The sequence below is a fragment of the Pimephales promelas genome, chromosome 19, assembly GCF_988280905.1.
Source record: "Pimephales promelas chromosome 19, fPimPro1.hap1.1, whole genome shotgun sequence".
NCBI classification, from domain to species: Eukaryota; Metazoa; Chordata; class Actinopteri; order Cypriniformes; family Leuciscidae; genus Pimephales; species Pimephales promelas.
In genome coordinates, this window is record NC_142787.1 from 30,515,810 (window position 1) to 30,543,494 (window position 27,685).

The 27,685-nt window shown below is 37.9% G+C and overlaps 1 protein-coding gene and 1 long non-coding RNA gene across 3 annotated transcripts in view; one reads left to right on the forward strand and one right to left on the reverse strand.

The window, feature by feature from the left end:
* The window catches only part of dacha (dachshund a), a 186,364-nt gene that overhangs the window by 104,236 nt on the left and 54,443 nt on the right, over positions 1-27,685 (forward strand). For both annotated transcript variants that reach the window (XM_039676399.2, XM_089123736.1), the window contains exon 3: positions 6,937-7,068. In XM_039676399.2, coding sequence (XP_039532333.2) covers positions 6,937-7,068 — 132 coding nt within the window. The remainder of the gene's footprint in view (positions 1-6,936; positions 7,069-27,685) is intronic.
* Positions 1-27,685, reverse strand: part of LOC120482269 (uncharacterized) — a 191,894-nt gene that overhangs the window by 76,371 nt on the left and 87,838 nt on the right. The window contains exon 4 of the long non-coding RNA XR_005623437.2: positions 22,118-22,401. This is a non-coding gene — a long non-coding RNA (uncharacterized LOC120482269). The remainder of the gene's footprint in view (positions 1-22,117; positions 22,402-27,685) is intronic.

A 27,685-nucleotide genomic window follows, 5' to 3' on the forward strand; every position in this document is an offset into this window, starting at 1 on the left:
AGACATTAAACTGGGTTGGTATATAGCGGGTGGTAAATTGGTCCGCTTTTACCTTTAATTGCCTCAGAAATTACGAGGAGGGATTATATTAATGTTTTTAAACGTAATGTAGAGGAAATCAGGAGTGCTGAGGCATAATGTTATGGCCCAATTTGTCTGTTTTGTTGGCACTTTAATGCCGAACAGAAAAAAGAGGGCTCCTTGCGTCTTGGACTGCATCTCTCCGAGCATCCAGAGGTCAAATTAATATACAATCTTGTAATGTCTGTGGTGTATTTTGCTGATGCACACAAAGACTATTTTAGACATTAGACAATGATTTGAACCTACGCAAAATAAAATGGTATTAACATGTTTGGGGTTGGTAAGATTATTTTGAATCAGTCTATTTTTTTTATTTGATCAATACAGGAAAAACTGTAATATTGAAGAACTTTTTTGAACTATATTGAATATGTTTTGAAGTATAATTAATCCCTGAGATCAAAGCTGAGTGTTCAGCATCATTACTCCAGTCCTCAGTGTCACATGATCCTTCAGAAATCACTCTAATATGATGATCTGATGAAGAAACATTTGAAATCAGTTAAGCTGCTTAATATTTTTGTGGAAGATTTTAGGATTCTTTGAAGTATTATTAAAAGGGAAAACACACACTGACCCCAAATGGAAAACCGACATTGGTTGTATGTATGTGTATATATTGTTATATATTAAAACAATTAAGTACTTCTATTTGCTTTATATGTGCATTTTCAAACCAAAGAATTTCCTCAGAAAATTAAGTTTTGTGAAGTGTGATATTTCTTCGATGCTTTAGTGTAGACGGCTTCAAGCTTTTGTGATGCGTCATTGGTCGGTTTCATGGTGTTACATTGAATCTTTCTTTCTGTTCTTCCTTTTCTTTGTCCACAACACTCTGCCCGTCCTTTGGGTATGGCCGTCAATGCCCTCATTCCCACGCTGTGTGTGTGTGTGTGTGTATCATCTTTTCTCTGCTCCAATAATGGCAGAACTCCACATCAGCATCTGCCTTCATTAAAAGTAATTACAGTGTTGCTCAAACTGGCTCACTCGCAGACAGTGTTTCGGCCCACTTGAGCTGACTCAGGATCAGGGAGACCCCTCGACTGTTCACTGGTCAATAAATGAGAACGAGCTCAAGTTATAAAACTCAAAATAAACTTAGTTGCTTATCGCTTCACGCATGAATCATGACGCCCCTAGTCAATAGTTTCGATTGGGGATGTAACGATTCACTCAACTCACGATGCGATACGATTCACGATACCGGTTTTACGATACGATTTTCTCACGATTTTTTTAAAATGACAAATTGTAAATGAAAAAAGGGTCTATTTTATTATTTCTCAGACAAAATGCTGCACATTTCTGTTTCATTTTGAAATATATTTGTCAAATAATAAAACTACATTGAAAAAAATATTCCCTTCAAGGTTGTTTCGAGGCTGGACACTGGTCACCTTTGCACACTAAATAAAAGATTGTAAAATTGGTAGGCCTATCACATTGACAGGCATTTTACATTGCAATAAAGGAAAGATTTTAATTTTGTCATAAGTTGTAACATTAAACTAGAAAGAGTTTAAAAAAAAGCAGAACACATTTAGCAAAATATGCCATAACCATCAACAAATTATTTAAAAAATAAATGAAATAGATTTAAGAATCGATATCGGTTCGTAAGGATGAGAATCGATTAATAGCGAGAAATCGATATTTATTACCCAGCCCTAGAAACTACTGTAACACACAACCTAGATTGAGCTGTATCAGTCCTCCAGTGGGTTACACACAAACAGTGGGGTCATGAGGCGGAAATCTCAGCATTCATTTGAGCTTTTATTTACAACTTCCATCGCGCCCCATTTGCCTCTCTCTTTCTCACCGTCGAGCGCTGAAAAGCAGCAGAGTCCGGTTTCGCCCGGCGGCCATATGCCTTTGTCAGGCGTTCATCTCATCCCTTGTTCCGCCGTTCGGAAATTCCAAAGGTGAATTAAATACAGTATACCGCCCCCATCTCTCAATGCCCTCCCTTCTTCTGGCTTTTTGTCCTTTCTCGGTTTACTGTTCAACGTGAAATCGGACAGTAATATTTACTCTTCAGTGAATCAAAGGAGATGCTCTGCCTGTTTCCCCCCCATCTTGTGCACAAATCTGATACTTTTCCCCAAGACACTCTGTCAAAGCAAAGAAAAGACAATGTTTCGTTCCTTTTTTATCCATGTTTCATCTGAAAAGGAGAAATGCAAAATGCAATAATGCGTCCGGTTGCGAGGAGCGGGGGGAGTGCTTGACTGACCCTCTTTGTGGAAAACATGAACTCTCTGGGCTTGTTCTCACAGGCAATTGTGTCGTGTGTGTTGTTTGGTCTCTATTTCTATCTCTCCCTGCTTTATTCTTTTTTCTGCTCTTTGTATGCTCACAGACATAAAATCACAGGAGCCCTTCGTATCTTTGTGAGTGGAATTGGGTTGTACAAGCATGTTTGGTTGGGGAACTTTTGTTGGATAATACTGTACATATCACGATATTTATTTAATTTCTGTAGCTCCACTGTACATTTGCACAATAGTGTTGTTATAACTCTTTTGTTAATTTGATATATAATCAATTTAACAAGCTTTTTGTTCAATTTTATTTGATTTCTCTAGCTCAAGTGTACACTTTAAACAATGCTGGGTTGTTTGAACCCAAATTTGGGTCAAATATGGACAAACCCAAATGTTGGGTTAAAAACTTCAACTGTAAATTTTTTTATTACATTTTTTAACTCAGAAATTAACCCAACTTCAACTAATTTTTTTAATTACATTTTTTAACCCAACATTTGTGTTTGTCCATAGACTCTCAGAAAAAAAGGTACAAAAGCTGTCACTGTGGTTGTACCTTTTAAAAAAGGTACACTTTCTTACCATAGTGGTACATATTAGCACCAAAAATGTACATATTAACACCTAAAATGTACATATTAGGACCTACAGTAAAAATGGACATATTAGCTCCGGAAATGTACATATTAAAACTTAAAAATGTACATATTAGCACCTAAAATGTACATATTAACACCTAAAGTGTACTTATTAGCACCTAAAATGTACATATTAGGACCTACAGTAAAATGGACATATTAGCTCCTGATGCATATATTAGCTCCTGATACATATTAACACCTAAAATGTACATATTAGGACCTACAGTAAAATGAACATATTAGCTCTGGAAATGTACATATTAAAAATTAAAAATGTACATATTAGCACCTAAAATGTACATATTAGGACCTACAGTAAAATGGACATATTAGCTCCTGATACATATTAACACCTAAACTGTACATATTAGTACCTAAAATGTACATATTAACACCTAAAATGTACATATTTACACTTAAAAATGTACACATTAGCACCTAAAATGTACTTAACACCTAAAATGGACAAAAGTGTACCTTTTGAAAAGGTACAGCCCCAGTGACAGCTTTTGTACCTTTTTTTTTTCTTTTTTTTCTAAATTTGACCCAAATTTAGGTTGAAACAACCCAGCATTTTTTTAAGAGTGAATGTACATAAGTTTCACATTCTATTATTTTGGTCAAACCGCCCAGCACTAGTGGCAACCCTGGCTTTTGATTGGTCAACACAACGTTCCAAATATGGTAACAACAGCCTTGCAATGAAGCACCTGTGTATATCACTGCACAACACCCATTGACTACTATTAAACTATATCGTCTAGCAGAACATTTAATAACAGAACATTTTAGTTTACAAAATTGGATCTGTGTTTGTTTTAAGCTTTTTATAAAAAAATGTATAGAAACATATTTCTCACATAAAGCCATTTCAGCCTATGAATGCAGCAAAAAATAAGGAACATTCCTGATATTTGCTGACCTGTAACAGAATCTCAGGTGCTAGTACCTCCATGTCTTTAAGGTTTCATTACCGCGGTAAGGACAGGAAAGTTAAACGCAGTGAAACCGAGAGCCTCTCGACACTGAAAAGGATCCATTGATGTAACGCTCACTGACTCTGAGATCAAAAGAAACTCCTTTGGATCAATTTTTCCTTCGCTTTGGAATCTACCTTTCCTCATACCAGTCTTTAATTAAACGGGACATTGTTGTCTAGGTATGAAAAAGGGCCAATTCAGGCACGTCATCGCAGAGGAATCCAGACTGGCCCGTACCTGACCCCCCTTAAGACTACAAAAGCCCCCGTCCACCTCGCCGGCTCAAACCAGGTGAACCATTAGCGACCGAGATGGACCTGTCAGATGTGGAGAACGAGGGAGTATTGGGCGAGGAAAGGAGGATAGATGTGTTCTCCCGTCCTCAGGACGCCCGAGCGCCCTCATTCATGCGGCGGGGGGGGGGGGGGGTGATACCTTGAGTGTTTGAAGCAGAGAGACTTGTAGATCTGAAGGGCCAAATGAAAGGCAAACAATAAGCAATCTGTTTGTCCACCCCTGCAAAACGGCACTCGCCTTTCATCCGCCGGCTCCCATTTCCGCGGGTCGCGACTTTCCTCAAACATCAATTACTGTTACGTACGCCGTTTGATCTCGGGGCTTCTCCTTGACATAGTATCGGGAGGCAGACTTATAGTGTGTGTGTGTGTGTGTGCTAAGACAATGCACCAATTGTGAGTGCGTTTCCCCCTTTCTTTAGTTTTCTACTCTTTATATTCTGTGTAAACGTGCGTGTTTAGTTTGCACTATTTTTTTTTTGGACCTCAGAGGAAATGATCTGATGCGTCTCCACAACTTCAGCACTCTTGCATATTCAAGAAAAAAAGGCCCTTTTACAGAGTCTTTAATCTGTCACCACATGCAGTGCTATGCTATAATAAGAGATTTAGTTTAGTTGGAGTTGGTCACTTTTAAAAAACTTTTGCTGATAATTTACTCACCCCCATGTCATCCAAGATGTCCACGTCTTTCTTTCTTCAGTCGAAAAGAAATTAAGGTTTTTGATGAAAACATTCCAGGATTTTCTCCATATAATGGACTTCAATGGGGACCAAACGGTTCAAGGTCCAAATGAGAGTTTTAATGCAGCTTCAAATGGCACCAGACGATGAATAAGGGTCTTATCAAGCGAAACGATCGCTCATTTCAAAAATAAATAAAAAAATGTAAGTTTTATAAGCACAAATGCTCATCTTGCTCTGTATTATGTGAGTCTCCTGTTTGAACACGTTCATCAAAATGAACAAATCTCTTTTTAGAGTCATTTGGTTACTTAAACCAACAAAATGAACGAAATGACTCGGAAAAAGATTTGTTAATTTTGATGAACGAGTTCGAACAGGAGAGTCATTTATTAAATGATCGATCGTTTTGCTTGATAAGACCCTTATTCATCGTCTGGAATCGTTTAAAGCCCTTTGAGTCGTTTGCAGTTTGCACTGAAACTCTCATTTGGACCTTGAACCGTTTGGTCCCCATTGAAGTCCATTATATGGAGAAAAATGCTGGAATGTTTTCATCAAAAACCTTCATTTATTTTCGACTGAAGAAAGAAAGACATGGACATCTTGGATGACATGGGGGTGAGTAAATAAATCTTTTAAAATGCCGTCGTTCAAAAACGTATGTTTTGGCTAATTTTATTATTCTAACATTTCCCCTAAAAATATAATTGTATAATTATATTTATCATTACATACATTATAAATAATAATGTATTATAATTTAGCAATTGGCAATAGTGTAAATTATATCATAATAATAATATATATTTAATTCAGCACAAACTACAAGGGCGAGCAATACAAATTATCAAAAGCGACAGTATATTAACTATTCTGTTATATTTGTTATAATGGACAAATTTTTATTATATTAATAATTAATTATGTCATCTTCAAAAATGAACTGAGAATTGTTTAAATCCACGCATCTGTATCACTTTTAAGGAAATCTTTCTTTTTTTTTTTACTTTATTGGCTAGCTGCTAAAAATACTCGCATGCTTGTCTTCAAATGTTTTTGTTTTGTTTAATTACAAGCCAAGAAGTAGATTAATTTATCTCTCCAACCCAAGTCCAGCATATCCACAACTTGTATTTTTCAAAGTACGACTAATTTACCAGTTTATTTGGCTTGCCGGCTGTCGCAGAAAGCAAAACCACTCGTTTTCACCCGTAAGATTCTCATCAGGGGAGCGCTCGGCCCTCTGGGGAGCAGAAGTGCTTTAAACGGAGGATAAAGGAATTTTCTTCGGCCTTCTTTTCTGCGCTAGTTCACGTATTGCGTTGCAGGCTACATTTTTAATGAATTAGATCAAGGTGACATCCATCGTCTGAATCTGAACCTGGGGAAAAAGGGCCATCACTTCCTCCCAACCTGATTTGTGGGGAAATTTCGAGAGCCGCGTGCGAGAAGGCATCGCATCGTCACTTAATGAATTACTTAATGTGTCCCTCCGTTGTTTAATTGAATTAATTAGGGGCCTAATTGGGCTGAGTGATGATGGCTTCCAGGGCTGAGGAGCCCTTGATGAGCCCAGGGTACAGCTCTAAAAGTGTGTGTGAGACAGTGAGTAACACTGGGAAATCCTCTCGGGACACACACACACTAGCACAGGACCACGAGCAGAAGGCCTTCTGGGAGTAGATCTCTCCCTCCTCTTCCAGAGGGCCACTTTCTGCCACCAGGACTGATTAGAGATGTGCAAAACTACAGATTTTCAGATTTCCCAACTTTATGTGCTTTATCAACGTTTATTAACACACCGAGGAAGCAAACGGAGCTTCTCTTTGATGAAATCTCGGTCACATGAGATGCATTTGGACTGCGATTTGTGTCGGCTGTTTGTTTGAGATTGGATCTCCCGAGACGGATGTTAGTATCAGGTGGAAAGTATGTTCCCAGGTACACTTATCTCTCTGTGTGTGTGTGTGCTCAACAGGATTGACAGCAGCAGCAATGGCTGAAGCAATGAAACTTCAGAAAATGAAACTGATGGCCATGAACAACATTCACGGAGCCGGAAGCCAGAACGGTACCGAGTCCGAGAACGAGGAGATGAACTCCAGCGCAGGTAGAGGAGTCATACTTCTAAAGTTCACAAAATCATAGAAAGTACTGTATATATTAAAGACGCATTAAATTGATCAGTGAAGACATTTATAATTTGACAAAAAAACATCCTGAACAAAATGCATCACTGTTTCCACAAAAATATTACTGTTTTCAACATCGAAATATAATGAAAAGAAATGTTTCTTGAGCAGCAAAACATCATATTAGAGATGACACTGAAGACTGGAGTAATGATGCTGTAAAACATCAGATGCTGAATAAATTACATGTCATATTTTTACTAAAAAAAAGAAAAGTTATTTTAAATTGTAATAATATTTCACGATATTACTGTGTTTACTGTATGTTTTATCAAATAAATGCAGCCTTGGTGACTTCAAAAACATTAAAAAGTGTTAAAAAGTCTTAATTGTTTGAAGGGCTGTCAAACGATTAATCGCAAGTTTGTGTTTACATAATATATGTGGGTGCACTGTGTATAATTTTGTATATTTATAAATACACACACATGCATGTATATTTAAGAAAAAAAATATTATTTATATGTAAAACATTTATATTTATATATAATATAAATTATATATACAGTATATATTTATTAAATATATACAAGCGTGTGTGTATTTATATATAGCCTATAAAATAATTATACACAGTGCACCCATATATATTATATAAACACAAACCTTTATTTTGCATGCGATTAATCATTTGACAGCCCTAATTGAGTGTGTATCATAGGAATAAATTATATTTAAAATATAAATTTATATAGAAAACAGTTATTTCACCATTTCAAATAAATGCAGTTGAAAACATAGCGTGTACAAAAATTTGGATGAAATTAATGAATTAGTTATTGACTATTTATGATCGATAGTTTGAATAGATTAAAAAAATAAAACAATGGAATTGTAGAACAAGAATCATTAAGTAAAGCCTGAATTTAACAATAATAATAATATTTTAATTGTAAAGCACTTTTCATAGTCAAAAACAATCCCAAAGTGCCACAACCAGGGGAAAAAAATTTAATAAAAATTTTAGCAAAAATTAAAAAATTGCTCACTTAAAAAGAAGGGTTTTAGTCCTTTCTTAAAAGAGTCTATAATTTGAATTCATTATGATGATCCCCATTCACTCTGAAGCAAAACTCTAATAATAGTTTATCAAATGCATGTTTGACACTATAAACTGTACTTTCACTTTTCTAGTCTCTAGATTTGCGGTGTTCTCACAAACGCTATTGAGCTTTTCACCTGATAATCAAACGCATCAAATCTCTGATGTGCAGCGGTACAGCCATTAGCTTTGACCAGTTTATGAATCACTAGCTTTGAATCACTTACCAGCGCAGGCCATAGATATTCACAAAATGAAATAAAGAGCACTGTTAGGATGCGTTCAACAATCTAATCACTTCAACACACACGCACACACACGGGCACGTGACCTGAGGTAATGGGTTCTAGCCCACGCAACCCTCTCCTTTCTGCTGAGCTTTATTGAGGCTAATGACGTCTTTAATGTTCCCCACCTGACTGTGCATTTAGATTGTGATGTTACCATCACCGCGCACACACACACACACACACACCGAGGAAAATGTCATTCTTTATTATCACAGTCAACAACTGCGAGCGCAGACGCAAATGCCAGCCGTTGTTATTGCCAAGACCAATAACGCTTACAAACACACACACACACAAACATGAACAGAAACACAGTGCGTGCGTGTGTGTGAATATGTAGAGGGAGATATTAATACCAGCAGTTCACTCGTCATATCAGTTCGCACAATACTACACATTCTTACCATTTTAACAGGGCCTAAAATTAACAAAAATCGCTGTTGGTCGGTAATATTTTTATGAATTCTTGCAATGCAATATTGTGAAAACATGGACGCGAACAAACGTGAACGAGGGTCTTAACAGTTGTGGGCCGGTGCTGTATCGTCACGAAAGTTTGAGCCTTGACGATTTAAACGTTAAAGACGTGAAAGGGAACTCGCTTCGTTTCACAAACATCCGAGATGCTCGCCCAGAAAGCTGTGCTCTCGGTCACATTGTATTGCACTTGAAAGAACAAATTCACACAAATTATTCTAGTAAACATAGTCGGTTATGTCTTAAGTGAACCTATGTAGTTGAGAAAGAATAGATGTGTACAGTATCAGCAGCCTATATTTGATCTGAGCTCTTAAAGTGACAGCAGCCTAAAAATCCTGCTGTGTTTTAATGTTAAAGGAGTAGTTGACTTTTTAAAAAAACTTTTTGCTGATAATTTACTCACCCCCATGTCATCCAAGACGTCCATGTCTTTCTTTCTTCAGTCGAAAAGAAATGAAGGTTTTTGATGAAAACATTCCAGCATTTTTCTCCATATAATGGACTTCAATGGGGTCCAAACAGTGAAAGGTCCAAATGACAGTTTCAGTGCAGCTTCAAATGGCTTTAAACGACACCAGACGATGAATAAGGGTCTTATCAAGCGAAACGATCGCTCATTTAATAAATAAATAACAAAGTTTAAGTTTTATAAGCTCAAATGCTCGCCTTGCTCTGTTCTGTGTGACTCTCCCGTTTATCAAAATGAACAAATCTTTTTTCGAGTCATTTGGTTCATTCAACGAACAAAATGAATGAATTGACTCGGAAAAATATTTGTTTAAATGAGCGATCTTTTTGCTTGATAAGACCCTTATTCATCGTCTGGAATCGTTTAAAGCCCTTTGAACAGTTTGCAGTTTGCACTGAAACTCTCATTTGGACCCCATTGAAGTCCATTATATGGAGAAAAATGCTGGAATGTTTTCATCAAAAACCTTCATTTCTTTTCGACTGAAGAAAGAAAGACATGGACATCTTGGATGACATGAGGGAGAGTAAATTATCCGCAAACGTTTTTTTTAAAAGTGAACTACTCCTTTAATAAAAAGCTATTCCTAAGCTGTAGATCAGCACTTGGAACTGAATACAAATCACCTTTGAATTGGGTCCATGCGTACAGCAGCGTGTGGAGAGAAACAGAGTGTGTGTAGTGAGAGAAAGATGATGGCGTGAGAATAAAGAGCAGGAGAGAGGAAGAGGAGCGCGTGCCAGGGGTGGAGAGAACACGTCTGTCTCGCACTCAATCACACATCCTCTAATGTACTCTGGCTGCCGATAGAGCTAATGTTGATGATGAGAGAGATAGAGAGAACTGCATCAATGGAAGCTGAGAATCACACAGAGTCAAATTTCACTCGTGTTTGCGGATGTCAGCGTGCTGAGTGAACAACAGTCCCGGGCCGTGAAACACAGTAAGCACAGACCCAGCACTATGGGCGATTGTTTGTGTGGTGTCAGATCTGATAAGGCTAGATTAACTCTTTCTGACGGCTTGTGGAAATTCCAATTTAGCATTTGCAACCATTTTTTTCTTCCACAGGAAAAACAAAAACAAAAAAGTTATTCAGCAAAACCAAAGTATGTACCTGAACGTCTTAATAACTGTCCGTTAACATGATGTAATGTCGCCATTTTTCCAACAAACAACAAATGACAGACTAGAAATCACTCATTTCTGATGCGCTGAAAAAAATAATATGCTTTATCTAATCAATAAAATTGTGGCAACATCTAAATTAGAATGTTAATTTGATTAACTATTACTCAATTCTAATTTGTTCAATTTAATAAATAATATTGCTTGTAATCTGTTGCCACAATTTTATTGATTAGATAAAGCATATTCATTTTTTACAATATGGGAGCTGCTTGAAGTAATGATCCAATATTGCCCAATCTGATGTGATGTATTCATATCCAAATGAATTTGAAGCGAGAATTACCGATATTTTTGCCTAAAATTATTATTTTTATAATTATGTACATTGGTTAGCCTTTAGCCCTTTTGGCACGGGATAAAGAAAGCCTGTGATTTTACTCAAATTTACTGACTTATCTCCCGGATTTGACGTCAATAAAGCGTTCTGATTATTGGAAATTTTCTTTTCGTTATAGGTCTGGCTGTATGATATTATGACATAAATACAATAAAGTTCCTTACCGCATGCTGCCATACATGTCATTCATCTCCATCTAATCAATATTTTTGTTTTGCTCTTCTGCCGATTTTCAGCTTTCTTTTTCTGCAAATTGTGTAGTTGTGTATCGCGATATGACCCAGCACTCAAATTACTATCAAAACACTCCAACGCAGCCTCCATTCTTCTCGAAATATGGATAAAAAGGCGCACATGAAACAAAAACCTTGAAAAAAACGATATAGCCTACGATCCGGTCGAATCACAGAGATGCCGATTCGCACTGGACTAATGCTGTGTTCACGTGCTATGGAAAGTAGGATATTTTCCACTTGTGAACTGGTATTTACCAGTGTTTCATTCAAGTGCTTTTGTTGTCGTAATGTGGTAAAAAGATGGAGATCCAGACCTGTTATTTAGCTAAAACTATTTTAGATTGCTTAAGTCATCTGCTACAGCAAGAAAATGATTTATCAAAACTCGAAAGGTAAATAATATGCTGTAGCCTATATTTTCTAGATCATGAATAGTATATTTTTACCATTCACGACTCTCGCGGTGCTCTCCGCCATTTTGAAAAAGGCTCAAAGGTTATCTCATCTCGGCAACTCGTCCATCAAAATATTCTACGAGTTGCCCAGTGGAAAATACCACATGAGGGGGTGTTCATCAACTTTTGGTATTTACCATAATTACCATAGCACATGAACACAGCATAATATTATTACAGGACCTCGGTGTTCGGCGAAATATAGTTAGTCATATGTGGGGAAATTTTTAGTTTACAAATTACAGACATGGTTGATTCGCACGGGATTAAGATCTCAGACATCCTCCGCAATTATTACGAATGACTAGAGGTCACCAGGTAATACTTATCCCGTATGAGTAGGGCTTTAGAAAAACGGATATCTGTGAATATCGGAGATGTTGGAATGGTGGCTTAAAGGAAAGATATATTTGTATTTTTTAACCTTACTTGAATACAGTTTAGAGTTCAAAGGAAGAAATGAGTGTTGACAAAATTGGAAAGAACCACAAGTTTGGACCACAACTAAGGTCACCTGAACTGTGACCGCTGTGTGTGTTTATCCACGGTCACTAATCACTGCTCCTAACTTGGATGGGTTAAATGCAGAGGACAAATTCTGAGTGTGGGTTAGCACATGGCCTTCTCGTGTCACTTTTACTTTTCACTGAAGCGTAATCACGCTGTGAGGCGACCAACTCCAACTGCGGATCGTTCATTTTGTCAACTTTATACAGTACTTGCATAAATGTGACCTTTAAGAGGACACTCACTAAAAGTCACACGAGGTCTTTAATGAACAAATACGAAAAAGACGACAGGCGTTTGGGGCCAGATTCCGTTAATGTGATTTTAATTGGATTCTCCAACTTTTAGGAACCAGAGAGAGTTTCGGAGCAGAAAGTCTTCAAAAGCAAGCCATACCACCCAAGTGACACTGGAATGGTCATTGGTGTGCATGGATTGAAGGGAGGGTGTCTTGGAATCAGATCTAGCTTCCTCGAATCCCTGAAGTTAAACAAACACCCTCTGAAGTCGTCCGACAACTTTAACCCCTCTCTCTCTCTCTTGCCAAGACGCTGCTTGCTCGGGTACAGCTACAAAGTCCCGATGGCTCTTTTTCCTGTTTCTTTACATTCCCGCAAGATGTGTTTTTGGTCTTTTTTTGAAGGAGAACTTCAAAGGGGAAATGGCTAATCTGTGCTTTTCCTCCACCGCGTGGATCGTGCCACAAAAAGCCTGAGCTATCTGCGGCGGGCAGTCAGCACGGATAGGCTTGATTTCAATCTCACTCCGTCCGCTCAAACGCTAACCCCACCCTCGCTGCCAGAGCGCGCGAAATAAGGAGCATTGAATCAAAAAGCAAAATGACCCGCAACAGCGATGTCTTTGACAGGGGCCAAGAGATTTGATGAAGTATTTGGCATGGAAAAACACAGCCCCCCTCCCAGTTTATCCAGTAGCACAAAGTAGGGCTGTCAATATTCCTCTATAATACTATTCGAATTCCATTCCGTATTTTATGTAATATTCGAATATTAAATGCTCAAATTTATCCTATTATTAATATTTACGACATTACACATTCTTATGGATCGTCAATGCCACTATAGCGTGTGGTTGTTGTTACACGTTCGGCCCACTAGAGGGACATCTAACATTACTACAATAAACATTTAGGGGCTGTTTTCATGCGTTTTCTCAGATCGGATAGCTCTGATTTATCAAAACGATTGCATTTACACCTGGTCACATAAATGTGTTTTTGCAAAATAGATATAAATCCGATCTTTAATTCCTGCGCTAATGAAGTGCACGTCACTGAAAGCAACAGATTTGAGCTACATTTTATTAATCATCGGCTAATTTCAAAATCAGCAATAAGAGAGAGCAGCAACAGTCCTATATCATTTCATTCCTTTACGTTTAATGAAGATGGTAGCGTTAAGCGTCTGCGACTTACTTTTACTTTGATTTGCGATAGATTGCGGCGCGTTGGCTTGATGAATAGGGGCTCAGATCTGAGGTGATGTGATCGTCATTTAGCGTCGGAAGTTCCGGGAGTTTCCCGCATATTGATAGCGTCTCCCTGATGGCCGCAAATTAGTTAAAATCTCCCGGAATCTGCGCATAACGTACATTGCGCGCGGCGCGTGCATGGCAGAGAGGGAGTGAACGAGACCTTGCGAATGTGCCACGCGAAAGCTAGTCCCGCGCTCTCCTATTGTTAATAAGAAAGCGATAAGGGGTCGTTTACTAGGGGTGTAACGGTACATGTATTCATAACGGTACCTGAACGTCTTAACACATAACGGTACATATATTGAACCGTTTCGGTTCGAGGCTTCCGGTTCGGTACGCATACAAACCGAACGATTGCTTGGACCATTTTTCTGGCCGGCAAAACACAACGTTGCGTTTGGCTGGAATGGTGAAATGCTTTCAAGTACTTCACACATCTTTTTCCAGCACTTCAAAATTCAAACATTATATAAATAAATATATATTTAATGTGATGACCAAAACATTATTTGTTCATCCTTCAAAGATGACCCCCATTTATAAACCTGAAAGTTTCAAGATCTAGGAAAACTCAGACTTATTTAAAATTATTTTTTCTTTAAACAAATAGGAAATTTCTCTGGCATTTCTTTCTTTTTGCTGTATCGAAAACGTACCGAACCGTGACTTTAAAACCGAGGTACGTACCGAACCGTGATTTTTGTGTACCGTTACACCCCTATCGTTTACACCTGGTCACTTCGGAAGTATATATTTATTTTTAAATATATATAAAAGCAATATTCGAATAGTAACTTTAGCATTCGAATAGTATTGATTTTTTAATATTCGAATTATATTCGAATTTCGGAATTCGTTCCAACAGCCCTAGTGCACAAAGCGTACCGGAGTGTGTTCAGCGACTCGCAGTCGGTGTGCGGTTTCGGTTGCGCTAATATGGCTCTCGAAGGTGAAGTGAGTTAATGGGGGCTCCTTAAATATAAACACAGCTCTGAAAACCCCTGTTAACAAGAAGAAAGAGGCTGAGAGAGAGGGAAAAAAGGAAAAGGAGTAACAAATGTTTCTTGTCGAAGAATCGGCGAACGAAAAGGGACTCATTGGCCTAATGGAGAACTGTCAGGGTGAATCACCGTCACAAATGACATCAGAAAAGAACTGATATATTTTTTTGTGGAGCGACTGACAAGTTAAAAGAGAAATCCCATGCATTATTTAAACGGGCTCGGGATTCTGTCAGCCATGTGATTTGCCGCGTTAGCAAAAACCAGGTGTGTGCAGAGAGAGAGAGAGAGAGAGAGAGAGAGAGAGAGCATGCAGAGATTGCGGCTCTCAGAGTTGTGTATGTTGCAAATCCCTAACTACCAAAGTGGTCAGCACTTTTATTTCTTCTTTTCTTTGTCTCTCACCTATCCTTTCATTTAGCCATCACACTTTCAAGAGCTTTTCTGTCATCAGAGAGCAACTGCCACTCTTATTAAACCAGATTGTGTTGTCCTAGTGTTGCCACTGAGGACCGACTCACTCGCTCATCTCTTTTTCTCATGTAGTAGCGTTAGCTAAACTCGCTATCCTTTCCTGAACAAGAGTAATATTTGAAATTGGATATGGATATTTCTTGACAGTTTTTACGTGAGCTTCACCCTCATTGTAACCGGAGACACTCAGCTCATAAACGGCATCATCTGATCTCCGCTTTGTTTTATGTAAAATATTGAGCATGTCGAGAGCAAGAGGGATCAGTGTTGATCTTGTGGCGAGGTGGGGGAGTATCAGTTTCCAGCGGAGCAGCTCTGCGAGAGTCCAGCTCACCTCATGAACCTGGGTTTAGGGTCGGAGATTTGTTAGAAAAAGAGAGATTTTGGAGGGAATGGTACCTGGGTATAGACGTGATTTCACATTCTCTGGTCTAGAGGACAGTGGTGGAGGAAGTACTGAATCTCAGTACTTAAGTAAAAGTACAGATAACCAGATAAATATTTACTTTAGTAAAAGTAGAAGTAGCACAATGACAACCATACTTAAGTAAAAAGCACCTTACTTAGTACTTTAAGTATTAAAAGTAATTAAATTCTCTTAATGACTATTTTATAATGATTAATAAAACATTTAATTCTAACTCATTCAACTTAATACTCCTATAATGATGGGGAAAAAAATAGTTGTCACCATTTCTGAAACAAGCTTGCAATTAGGCAATATACACATCATGGTTATCCTTACTATATGTTAATAACTATGTTTGGCAGTAAATGTGATTAATTTATGGTGTAATTTTGAACCTCTTGGCTTGCCATAATCCTAACCAAACGTATATTACACATGGAGCGTTTCCTATGCGCGTAAAAACTAATTTTCGCATATAAATGGCACGATAAACGCACTGCGTGTGAGACGCATTTAGTGTGACGGGTTGATATATCAACGTCACTGGTGAGACAAACGTGCAACGGACGGACGGTCAGGTTATGTTTTGGCAGGGGAAAAACTGATCAGGAAATGTAACAGAAGTTGTAGAAATGTAGTGGAGTAGAAAGTATAATTGCTGCAAAATGTAACGAAGTAAAAGTAAAAAGTATGCACTATTTATTCTACTTAAGTAAAGTAAAGATACGTGAAAATGTGCTTAGGTAAAGTAACAAAGTATTTGTACTTCGTTACATTCCACCACTGCTAGAGGAACTGACTATGGATTGCCAAATGGTTCGATAATGGTTTGTGGTGGCCAGGTTTCTAAAATTGTATTTTATTTGGGAGACTGATTGGTAAATTGTGTAAAGTGATTGGCATGTTGCAGGCCAGACTCAAATCATATCATCCACATGAGAACTGTGGCTTAAAGCAGTGTTTCCCAAACTTTTTTTCTGGGGACCCACATTTTAAAGTCGATAAATCCTTGTGACCCAAAAAACATTAGGCCCATATAGTTCATATATCACGAAGAGAATTTATGCATTAACAAAATATGTATGACCATTTTTTAAGGTCATTTTTTAAGCTTCCAGTTAACTATTTAAAAGAGATATAGATATTTGACAAAGCACTTTTTTTATTAACCTGTTGTTGACAATATGCAGAGGTGAAATGAGAAAGGAAAAGTTGACAGGGCATCTCATTGTTTTCATATTCTCATAGTTACAGTGTACATAATTTACTATAATAATTATTATAGGCTTAAATTAAAATATTCTGACCGTGAGACTTTGTAACCATGCATGGCTCACTACCACTGCATAAAAAATGCCTAAACAGGCCAAAAAAAAAAAAAAAAAAAAAAAACTATACACACGATTAAATACATATTCCTCTACCCCCCTAATAAATCTAAGGAAATATAAATTACTATAACATAGCATGCAATATAAATATTCCACATTTATGCCCAAACCATGGTAAATTATTACATTCAGGCTATTACATGGTAAATGTTTGTAAGGGTGGTGATTAGGGCATTTAGTCTTCTAACTTTATTCATGTTTCTTCTATTTTTCTCATCAGTAGTGTTGGGAATGTTAAGACTGTTTCATCCGATTTAAAACTAGTTAAAATCATTGAGTGATTTGTGGTTTGTAAGAGAGAGGAGTACGTGTCCAATGGAAACGCTTCTTAAAGGATGTCGCGCAACGTTGTTTAATAATAGTGTCCGGGACCGGGAGTAAACGCGACTCCTTTAAGCTTTGCGTTTCGTTATCCACTGGGCCGTGCTGCCTAGTTCAAAGTAAACTAGTGAAACGACTGAAACCAGCGCTATTTTGTTCTTTATATGTTGTTACTTACCGAGAAACCGCTTCAGGTGAACAAATCCGAATCGTTTCAGACCGTTATGCACGCGCGTTTGGCCAATGGCCAATTCATGGAAAGGAAATAATCAAACCAACGAATGATTATTATCGCTGGTTCAGTCGACAGAAATACGGGACACACATAAAAACTGCTGAAATATTCGGACTGTAAACTTTTCTCTCAGGTCAGTCTGAGTGCTCATGGTACACACACAGTGCGTATAGTCATCCAGCTGCACGCGCCACTGCGTCCACGCGCATATACCAAATTTAGCCGCACCACCAGAAAATAGGAGGAGAGGGAGGTTGGGGTGCCCTCGGCCGTATGGAGATGATTGGCGGGCCGCACTTGGCCCGCGGGCCGCCAATTGAATAGCCCTGATCTAGAGAGTAGCCTACAACACACTGAAAAATAGTGCTCGACTTGGCGACCCAGACAAAATCTCCCGCGACCCACGTGTGGGTCGGGACCCCGCCTTTGGGAATGACTGGCTTAAAGGAGTAGTTCAGTTTTGAAAAAAACTTTTGCTGATAATTTACTCACCCCCATGTCATCCAAGATGTCCATGTCTTTCTTTCTTCAGTCGAACAGAAATTAAGGTTTTTGATGAATTTTTCTCCATATAATGGACTTCAATGGGAACCAAACGGTTCAAGGTCCAAATGAGAGTTTCAGTGCAGCTTCAAAGGACTTTAAACGATTCCAGACGGTCTTATCAAGCGAAACGATCGCTCATTTAAAAAATAAAATTTAAAAAATTAAGTTTTATAAGCTCAAATGCTCGCCTTGCTCTGTTCTGTGATGAGCGTTCGTGACTCTCCTGTTCGAACTCGTTTATCAAAATGAACGAATCTTTTCCTGAGTCAACTCGTTCATTTCGTTCGTTGAATGAACTAAATGACACAAAAAAAACAGAGCAAGGTGAGCATTTGAGCTTATAAAACTTAAACTTTTTTTTTAATAAGCGCTCGTTTCGCTTTATAAGACCCTTGTAAAACTCTCATTTGGACCTTGAACCGTTTGGTTCCCATTGAAGTCCATTATAAGGAGAAAAATGCTGGAATGTTTTCATCAAAAGCCTTAATTTCTTTTCGACTGAAGAAAGAAAGATGTGGACATCTTGGATGACATGGGGATGACATGGGGGTGAGTAAATTATCAGCAAAAGTTTTTTTAAAAGTGAACTACTCCTTTAAGAATAGTTCACATGTTCCCTGGTCACCATGAACGGTCAATAACGGCACAAGCTGCATTACTATTTAAAAAATTTGCATTCCACAGTAGATAAATTCTCAAGTAACTCTCATCCAGAAGTGTTTGGAGAAGTTAAGAGTGGCTAAGAAGTATGTAACGAAGTGCTTGTGAGTACGCGCTTATGTCCAAAGCTTCTGTATTTAGTCCCAAACCCTCGGTTCAGCTAATGGGAATCCATCCCACGTAATGACCCACAGTTCCTGTCGGTAATGAGATGTGGGAATTGCCCGTCCGTTCGACCAGATGATGCTGTATTAACGTGACTGGGCCGAGCAGGATGGACTGAGGGCTGCCTGAAGCCCCAATGCCCCGCCTCATTTTTCATCCGGCCGACACCAGAGCTGGCGTGAAGGTCCGAAGGGGGATTGATTTCAAATGAGCCTCAAAATGACGTCTAATGAAAGCCCATGAAGACGTGGGGCTCTCCACCCCAAAACAGTCGAGGATAAACTCTCGGCTACTCAACCTCATCTACGAAATTGTCTGACAAATGTATTGGTCAACGCGTATCATCTAAGCTACATTTCCCAAAAGTGTGGTGCATGAGAGTCTCCTGAGCCCCCATCTTCGGTGGCGCTCATTGATATGTAAACGCAGGGCGATATCAAAGAGACATCTTTTCAGGCTTTCTGTGAAGCGAGCACTACTTATGATCAAAGGATAGTCGCCGTAAACCGTTCAAAGAGAACAGAGTTCTCTGATGGCCATTAATGTGCGTCTGTGATAAGGGTAAGTGAAAGACTGTGCCATCTTATGCAGCACAAAAGGCCCGTGAGAAACACAATATAGGACTCAGTTAGCGAGGCTGATGAGATGTTGAATATTCAGCTGGAGGTGAAGGTATAAATATAAGACATTCATTATTAAGAGGCCTCTGCAAGAATAGTTACTTATTTACCAAAGCAAAGAGATCCGGAAGCTCACCTGGGTTTTTACTAGAGCCAGACCGATTTATCGGCAGACCGATATTAGGCATTTTCCAAACTATCGGTATCGGCAGTTATAATGGTCGATAAATTAATATTTCAAAAATAAAATAAAAACGGACGAAACACGCTTGAACCATGTCGTGAGTGTTGGAGTTGTATAGTTTGTCCACCAGAGGGCGCTCTACACCGTCCATGTTGGCAACACTCGTTGAGTTGGTCACGAGACATACATTGCTTGAATAACAATTAAAAGATCATCCCCATCAGTTCTCTTAACTCAAATAAGCAGGACAAAATTTGTGACTAATCATCTCCAGTTTAAAAAAATAATAATAAATAAAATATCGGCCGATATATCGGATTTTAAAACCCAAAAATATTTGTATCGGTATCGGCCTTCAAAATCCTTTATCGGTCGGGCTCTAGTTTTTACGATGCATCTTTTGTTCCCATTTTTGTCACTTGGTGTTCACCAGGGCTCTATCCTTAGTCCGCTCTAACTTTTCCTTGTTCGGTGAAATGAACGCATCTCTCGTAAAACTACTATGCAGTTGTTCTCACACAGATGTCATCAAATAAGTTTGCAATTATTCCGAATTAAGGCTAACATTTTTAACCCCATGCATGAGAATATTTCTATGTACACTGTTATTAGTGAATAAAACTCTTCTTAAGTCAAGTCAAGTCCATTTATATAGTGCTTTTCACAATATAGCTTCACAGTCTCAATCAGAACATACAGTAATAACAATGTGGAAAAACATCCACGTTTGGTAGAGCTGATCAATGATGTTACTGATTGGTTAACTAAGTCTTCTGCTAAATTTACTTTAGTTTTATATCAGTGTTGAAATGTATTTTTGCTGTAGCTTTCGCTCCTGTCAAAGCAGTACATCTCCTTCAACCTTCTACCTACTTCTCACAGCAATTAACACTTCATTAAAAGAGCTCTTTAATCATTTTCACTTTCAATTCAAACACTTTTACGTCGGGCCTCTTGTGGATTGCTCTCTCATTGTTCAGGGAGGGAATTAATGACTTAAATTTTATATGTTTTTTCCCCCTTGATCGCTCTTCTTCATTATTACTTCTTTGTTATTCCGTGTAAATAGATTTTTTGCACCCCAAACTCAAAGCCCGATGCTCTCCTGTGGGGCTTCGAGCGGAGGTGTTTTCATAAACTTGTAAAGACGTCCATGCTTTTGTGTCTTCCAAGTCATCATAACATTATAACACATCATCATAACATAACTCTCCGATAGAGCTGTTTGCGAGCGAGTCTCTCTACTTAATGAGATTTCCCATTGCTCCACGTTGAATCTATCCGACTGACCAGGGATGGACGTTAACGATTAGATGTGGCGTATTGCATTAGGTGCAACATGAAACAGTAGCATATTTGGGGAAGTGCTTTCCAAAGTATGCTTCATTACAATAGGAAATGTGTCATAATGGAATTCAAGATGGTTGACATGGAAGTGAATGCATAGTAGTGAGTTACACTCAGTGGGGTAAGATGTGCCGGTCCCATTATTTTGGCCATGTGACCATATATTTAAAATACAGACCATTATATACACCTCTATACGTTTTGAGAAAAATGTGAACCAAAAAACGTCAATTTTCTACATAACAGGTAAAATGAATTTTCTGCCAAAGCAAATTTAAATCCATTTCTAAAAAAAAAATATATCAGACATTTTATAAATATATTGGCTAAACTTTAGCCATGAATTAAGTGAAACCATTTTCCCAAAATGGTAGCTATGGGGTAAAGTGGGCCAGATGCTTTGGGGTAAACTGTGCCATTTGCTCAATTAGTTATAGTAAAATAATATTGGTTAATTGTCCATTAATAAATGTTTTTGCTCTCATGTTCATATTTTAATTTAAAACAAAAAATTAAGTGGCTTTAAGTACCATGTACTTACATTGAAATTAATAATTTGATACAATAGACTTATTGTGTACATACATGTTTTTACATTGTACTTATATTTTAAAAATACCAGCATGTAATTACAGATGTAATTAATTTTTGCAACTACATCTGTAATTACACAGATGACCCATCCCTTACACTTAAACCTACCCTTAAACCTACCCATACCACCACACCTGTCCCTAACCTTACCCGTATCTCACCTCAATAACAGCAAAAGTGTTTTACAATACAACATGAGCACAATAAGTACATTGTACTTATTTTTAAATGTAAGTACATAGTACTTAAAGCCACTTAATATAAAGTGGGACCAAAAAGGTCAATTCAAATGTTCACATTTCCCCGGATTATTCAACTTGTATGATTGGACTTTTTTAAGATGTCATATATTTTATGGCCTTAAGTAATAGATGCTTTCTTTAAAGTGAGTCGGTAGCACACATCCTGAAATCTTAGTTCTACCTAATCTCTCCTTGCATAGCAGAGGATGATTTGAGCGTGGCACAGCTTACCCCCACTCTCCTATAGTCCTCAGGGTTTGTGTATACGTGTTGTTACCTGCTTGCATCGCATCGCCCAGCGCAGATCGTTCTCATACGGAGATCCACACAGATGTCGCATCGCCGCGGCGGCTGAGACTGATGTATAGCAGTGAAGGTTGTCCTCCTCAGGGGGCTGGAGCTGGTGTGTGAGGTGTGTGTGGGGACATCTGTGCGGAGCGGGGAGGGCGGCCGGAGGGGTGTCTGGCACAGTGTAGATGGATCAGCGGGCGCACCTCAAAGCATTGAAAACACGCTGCCACTCACAGACGCATGCACGCATCAGCCTCCTGATCGGAAAACCTGTATGATAGACACACATCATGTCACTCTCAACACTGCAAACTAGGGCTGGGTATTGACACAAATTTCACAATTCGATTCCGATTCGATTCAATATTGATATCAGTTGCAATAAATGGCAAATTTATTCAAGGAAATTAAATCTCTTTACTAATGCTGTAAACTATAGGAGTCTAGTTGTAGCCTATAGGCTTCATTAGCCTAATATGAAGGTAATAATCAACTGTTTTGTTGCTATACAAACACTTAAATTACACTTTTATTTATTTTTATATTAATAAGATTATATGAAATATAAACATTTAAATGGTGGCTGTCATAAAAACTTGCCAGATTTATTCAAATATGCATTAAATATTGAAGAACATTAAGATTATAATGCATGTGTAATATGGTGTATATATTTAGCAAAATGCTCCTCTCTGGAGTTATTTTTTTGTAGCTGACTAACGAGTTGGTAAATATGACGATACATTGATTACAAGCCGTTTAACTGACGTCTTTCCACGGTTGAAACGCTGATTGAGCGAATCAATGTGACATGATGTGGATTAATCGCGAATTTTATAATCGTTTAACACTAATAATATTAAATTTGCAATTTATTTGCAATTTTGTGCACATTTGTCATAAAATCATATTATATTATTCATTTTTTATTTATTTATATTTATAAAATAATATAAAATATATTATATTGGATATATATCCGAGAACTCGTGTGTGAAGGTCACCTGTTTACACCTATAAGCTGAAATCCACACCGGCGAGATGAACGATAAGACAGTAACCTGTGCTGTGTGTGTCAGCCCAGCGTATTTGTCATTAGCTTGAATTTGCATGCACCTTGTTGAGCACAGGGTGACGTGGCGGGGGGGATGCTGGGAAGGGGTGAGGGCGGGGGGCTTGAGTTTGGCCAAAAGCACAGCTGTACTGCCTGCCGTACTGATTGCCTCTCCTTCTCTCGCCCTCATTTATCTTCATTTCTTCCCAATTACACCAAATTAGCAATAGTCTCAGTTGCATTACCAACTTAATCCCCCCTTTTTTTTGCGGGCTGCATTATGCGGTGGCAGATGATTCCTTGGCGGGAGTCAGGGTAAACAGCCATGAAAATGCCACCCCGGCAGATGGCGAGGCCCACAAGAAATATGACAAACAGAGTGCCAGCGTGCCGTCCTCTGCCCGTACCCGCTACAAGCTGTTAATGCGCTCCCGGACAGTTTGTGTGTGTGTGTGTGTGTGAGACTGTAAGGTTTGCCGGCATAACGATATTAATGAATGCGTGTGTGTGTGTGTGTGTGTCACACAGTATGTTTAGTTTTAAATAGACGGCAGAACCAGTAAACACTGTGAGTTGTGTTGCTATACATGACGAACGGTGAACAACACGTATGGTTTATACGTTTACCATTGACATGCACTAATGTTGCCTTTTACTCAAGACCTAACCTTACACTCTAAAAATTGCTGGGTTGTTTTAACCCAACTTTGGGTCAAGTATGGACAAACCCAGCCATTGGGTTAAAAATTTTTATTACGTTTTTAACCCAACGTTTGGGTTTGTCCATATTTTGACCCAAAGTTGGGTTAAAACAACCCAGCATTTTTAGAGTGTACATATATCAAAAACAAATTTAACGGTAACTTGAGTGGGTTTTTTTTTAAAGTAAAATCATAGGTTTTTTTAATTTAAAATAATATCTGATTCACACTGTAAAAAATGCTTGGTTGTTTTAACACAATTTTGGGTCAAATATGGACAAACTCAAACATTGGGTTAAAAATGTAATTTACCCAAAGGCTGAGTTTGTCCATATTTGACCCAAAATTGGGTTAAAACAACCCAGCATTTTTAGAGTGTACATATATCAAAAACAAATTTAACAATTTAATGGTAACTTGAGTGTTTGTTTTTTTTTTTTTTTTAAGTAAAATAATATATTTTTTTTATTTAAAATAATATCTGATTCACACTATAAAAGATGCTGGGTTGTTTTAACCCAATTTTGGGTCAAATATGGACAAACTCAAACATTGGGTTAAAAATGTAATATACCCAAAGGCTGAGTTTGTCCATAGTTGACCCAAAATTGGGTTAAAACAACCCAGCATTTTTTAGAGTGAAATGAATTGTTTTTTTTTATTTGAACATGTTCAATTAATTATTTTTACCTGCAACAACTCACCGATTCACCGATCTGAGAACAGCACTCTAAAAAATGTGGGGTTGTTTCAATCCAAATTTGGTTCAAATATGGACAAACCGAAATGTTGGGTTAAAATGTAATTAAAAATTAACCCAACTTCGACTTTCACTTTCAACTGTAATTTTTTTTTTTATTACATTTTAACCCAAAATTTTGGTTTTGTCCATATTTGACCCAAATTTGGGTTGAAACAACCACGCATTTTTTTAGAGTGTGTGTATTTTGAACTTGTCTGATTCGTAAGGATTGAAGACGAGAGCAAATGTGGATTTGACTAATGGGGCAAAAATTAAGTTACTTCTGATAAATAGCAAATAGTTTTATTTAATAACACTACTGGAATTATGTTTATAATTTATATTTTTTAATCACTCTAAAAAATGCTGGGTTGTTTTAACCCAATTTTCGGTCAAATATGGACAAACCCAGCCGTTGGGTTACATTTGTAATTGCATTTTTAACCCAACATTTGGGTTTGTCGATATTTTCCCCAAAACTGAGTTAAAACAACCCAACAAACACGAATTATATTGAAGTTGTAAATGGCATCATGTTGTTATGAATGGAATGAATGCAACATATCCAACATTGAGCGACATTGTTCGACACGACTGATTTGCTGAAATGAGTCGGGCCATGCTAACAGAGCAACATTGGCCCAATGGAGTTTGGGGTGGGATGTCCCAGAATCCTCTCTGGACTCGAGTGTGAGACGTTCAGCCCAGGATGTTGTTTGGGATGGATTAAACACACTTGCTGATTTTTCACTGACCAAAGGCATAAACATACACACACTGTTTACTGACAGAGCCAACATCAACACATGCGACCGCTCAAACGGGGACCTGAAGACCCTAAACCCATCACAGGCCCAAACAACACGGCCGAGATGATGATTCACAGGCCACAAAAAAAGTAATGACCCAGCCCCAAAAACCCCACCGGGATATTTGTATATCTCTCTGATCAAAGCTTGTTTTGATCGCTGTCGTTTTCTGAAGCATATTTTGTGCTTGCTAATGACGTGAGCCTTTTAAGACACCATACTTTTGACCTCAGTGCTAATGCGCTGGCCAGTGTTATATTATTCACACACACGCATGTACTCGAGTCTCCAGGCAGTGAACGGTGGGACTCTGTAGGTGAGGTGCCAGATGGTGAGTCTACACTCCACCTCAGTGCTTTAAAGGAAGAGGAAACATAACGTTTCTCCCACACATAAAGGTTAGGACCAAGACCAATATTTTTGAATTATCGCCATTGGCCGATTAGGTTTTCCTACCTGGATGATGAAGTGTCATACAGTATTTTGACATCACTTAGCAGTTCAGTCAGAAACATTAAGCACTTAAACTTAGAAAGTAAATGTTATGTGGAAAAGTTCTACAGCACTTGTCTGTAATATTGTTCATGTTTTTGCGTTAAAAGTTCACTTTGAAATTAATTTTTGGTATGTTTTATCTTACCTCAAGAGCATCCAAGATGTAGCTGTCTTTGTTTCCGCAGTAGTTTCAGTTTTTATATTTTTTAGGGGTGTAACAATATATCGCAATACAAAAATGCAACAATGCGTATCGTGGATAGCAGTGTTGGGTGTAACTAATTACTAAGTAATTAGTTACTGTAATTTAATTACTTTTCCCTTGAAAATGTAAAGTAAGGGATTACTCTTCATTTATCTGTAATTTAATTACAGTTACTTCTGATGTAATTGAGGTAAATACTGTGTAGATCAATCCGATCTCACAGCGATTCGTATGATTTTATGAGGTGTCTAAATATTACGGCCGCATGAATTATTGTAAAATATGTATGAAAAAAGTGTGAAATGTCATGAGATCAGACATAAAACAATAGTGGGTTTAACATCAAAATGTATTGTCTGATGCTAAAAAGTATGTTTTTATAATGTTGGTCAGTTTAAGGATAATTCATGCATTTTTATAGTATTTATTTGAAAGAATTCAAACAGATTCATGTCTATCCTCGTATTATCCAGCTGGTTGAGATTGATAAGGGATTTTGAAAGTAATTAGTAATTAAATACTTTTTAAAGAGAGTAATTAGTACAGTAATCTAATTACACTGTTGAAGAGGTAATTAGTAACTAGTAATTAATTACTTTTTTAGAGTAACTTACCCAAACACTGGTGGATAGTGACGATATGTATCGTGGTTAGTCCCCCCAAAATAAAAAATCAAGTTTTCAGAGTTTTAGTGTCAGTACTACATTCAACTACTATATATAATGTTGATTATAATGTATAATAATGCAATGGGGGGAATATTTGTGGGTCCTGATCATGCCAAAGGTCTGATGTTCCCAGTTAAAAGCGTCCTAAATTATTTTTTTTAATTATCTAAAATAATTCTGTATTTTCAGCTTCAGAATCATGAAAATTTGTATTTTCCTTGGCTTACAAGCACCAAGTCCAAGCCTATTCAAACCCACAATGTAAAATCAAACTTAGCATTTTAATCAACGGTACATTTTTTGTTAACCTTTTACCATATGTCTTGGAGTATCGCAATAATATCGTATCGTGAGTTCAGTATCGTGATATCGTGACACGAGGGTATCGTTACACCCCTATTTTTAGGTCAAACCGTTCTTGTCTGTCAGTCATATAATGGAGGTCTATGGTCACCACCTCAAAGAGCATGCACAGAGAAGTCCAAATTAAACATGATTTAATGACTCGTAAATGTAATGGCCTTGATATGGTTTTTATATCGTTTTTACCTCTTTTTAAGCCTTTAAGTGTGAGAATGATGGGAACTAACTGGGAAAAGAGCAAATGCTCCACCACAGACCTGATATCTGGATCAACACACAGCACCGCAGTGACTATTTATCAAAACAGCAAGGAATCATTCTTAATTATTTGTGCACAACCTAATTAATATTCACGAGCCTTTGCTACATCTGTGCAAATAAAAATAGCTCAAATGGCAGAGGAAACACACACACACGCACACCTTGAATGAACCAGAGAGGGTGTGACCGCGAGTGTGAGTCACGGAAGATGTTTCCGGAGTGAGTTTGATCATTGGCATGTTAATGATTTTGCCAA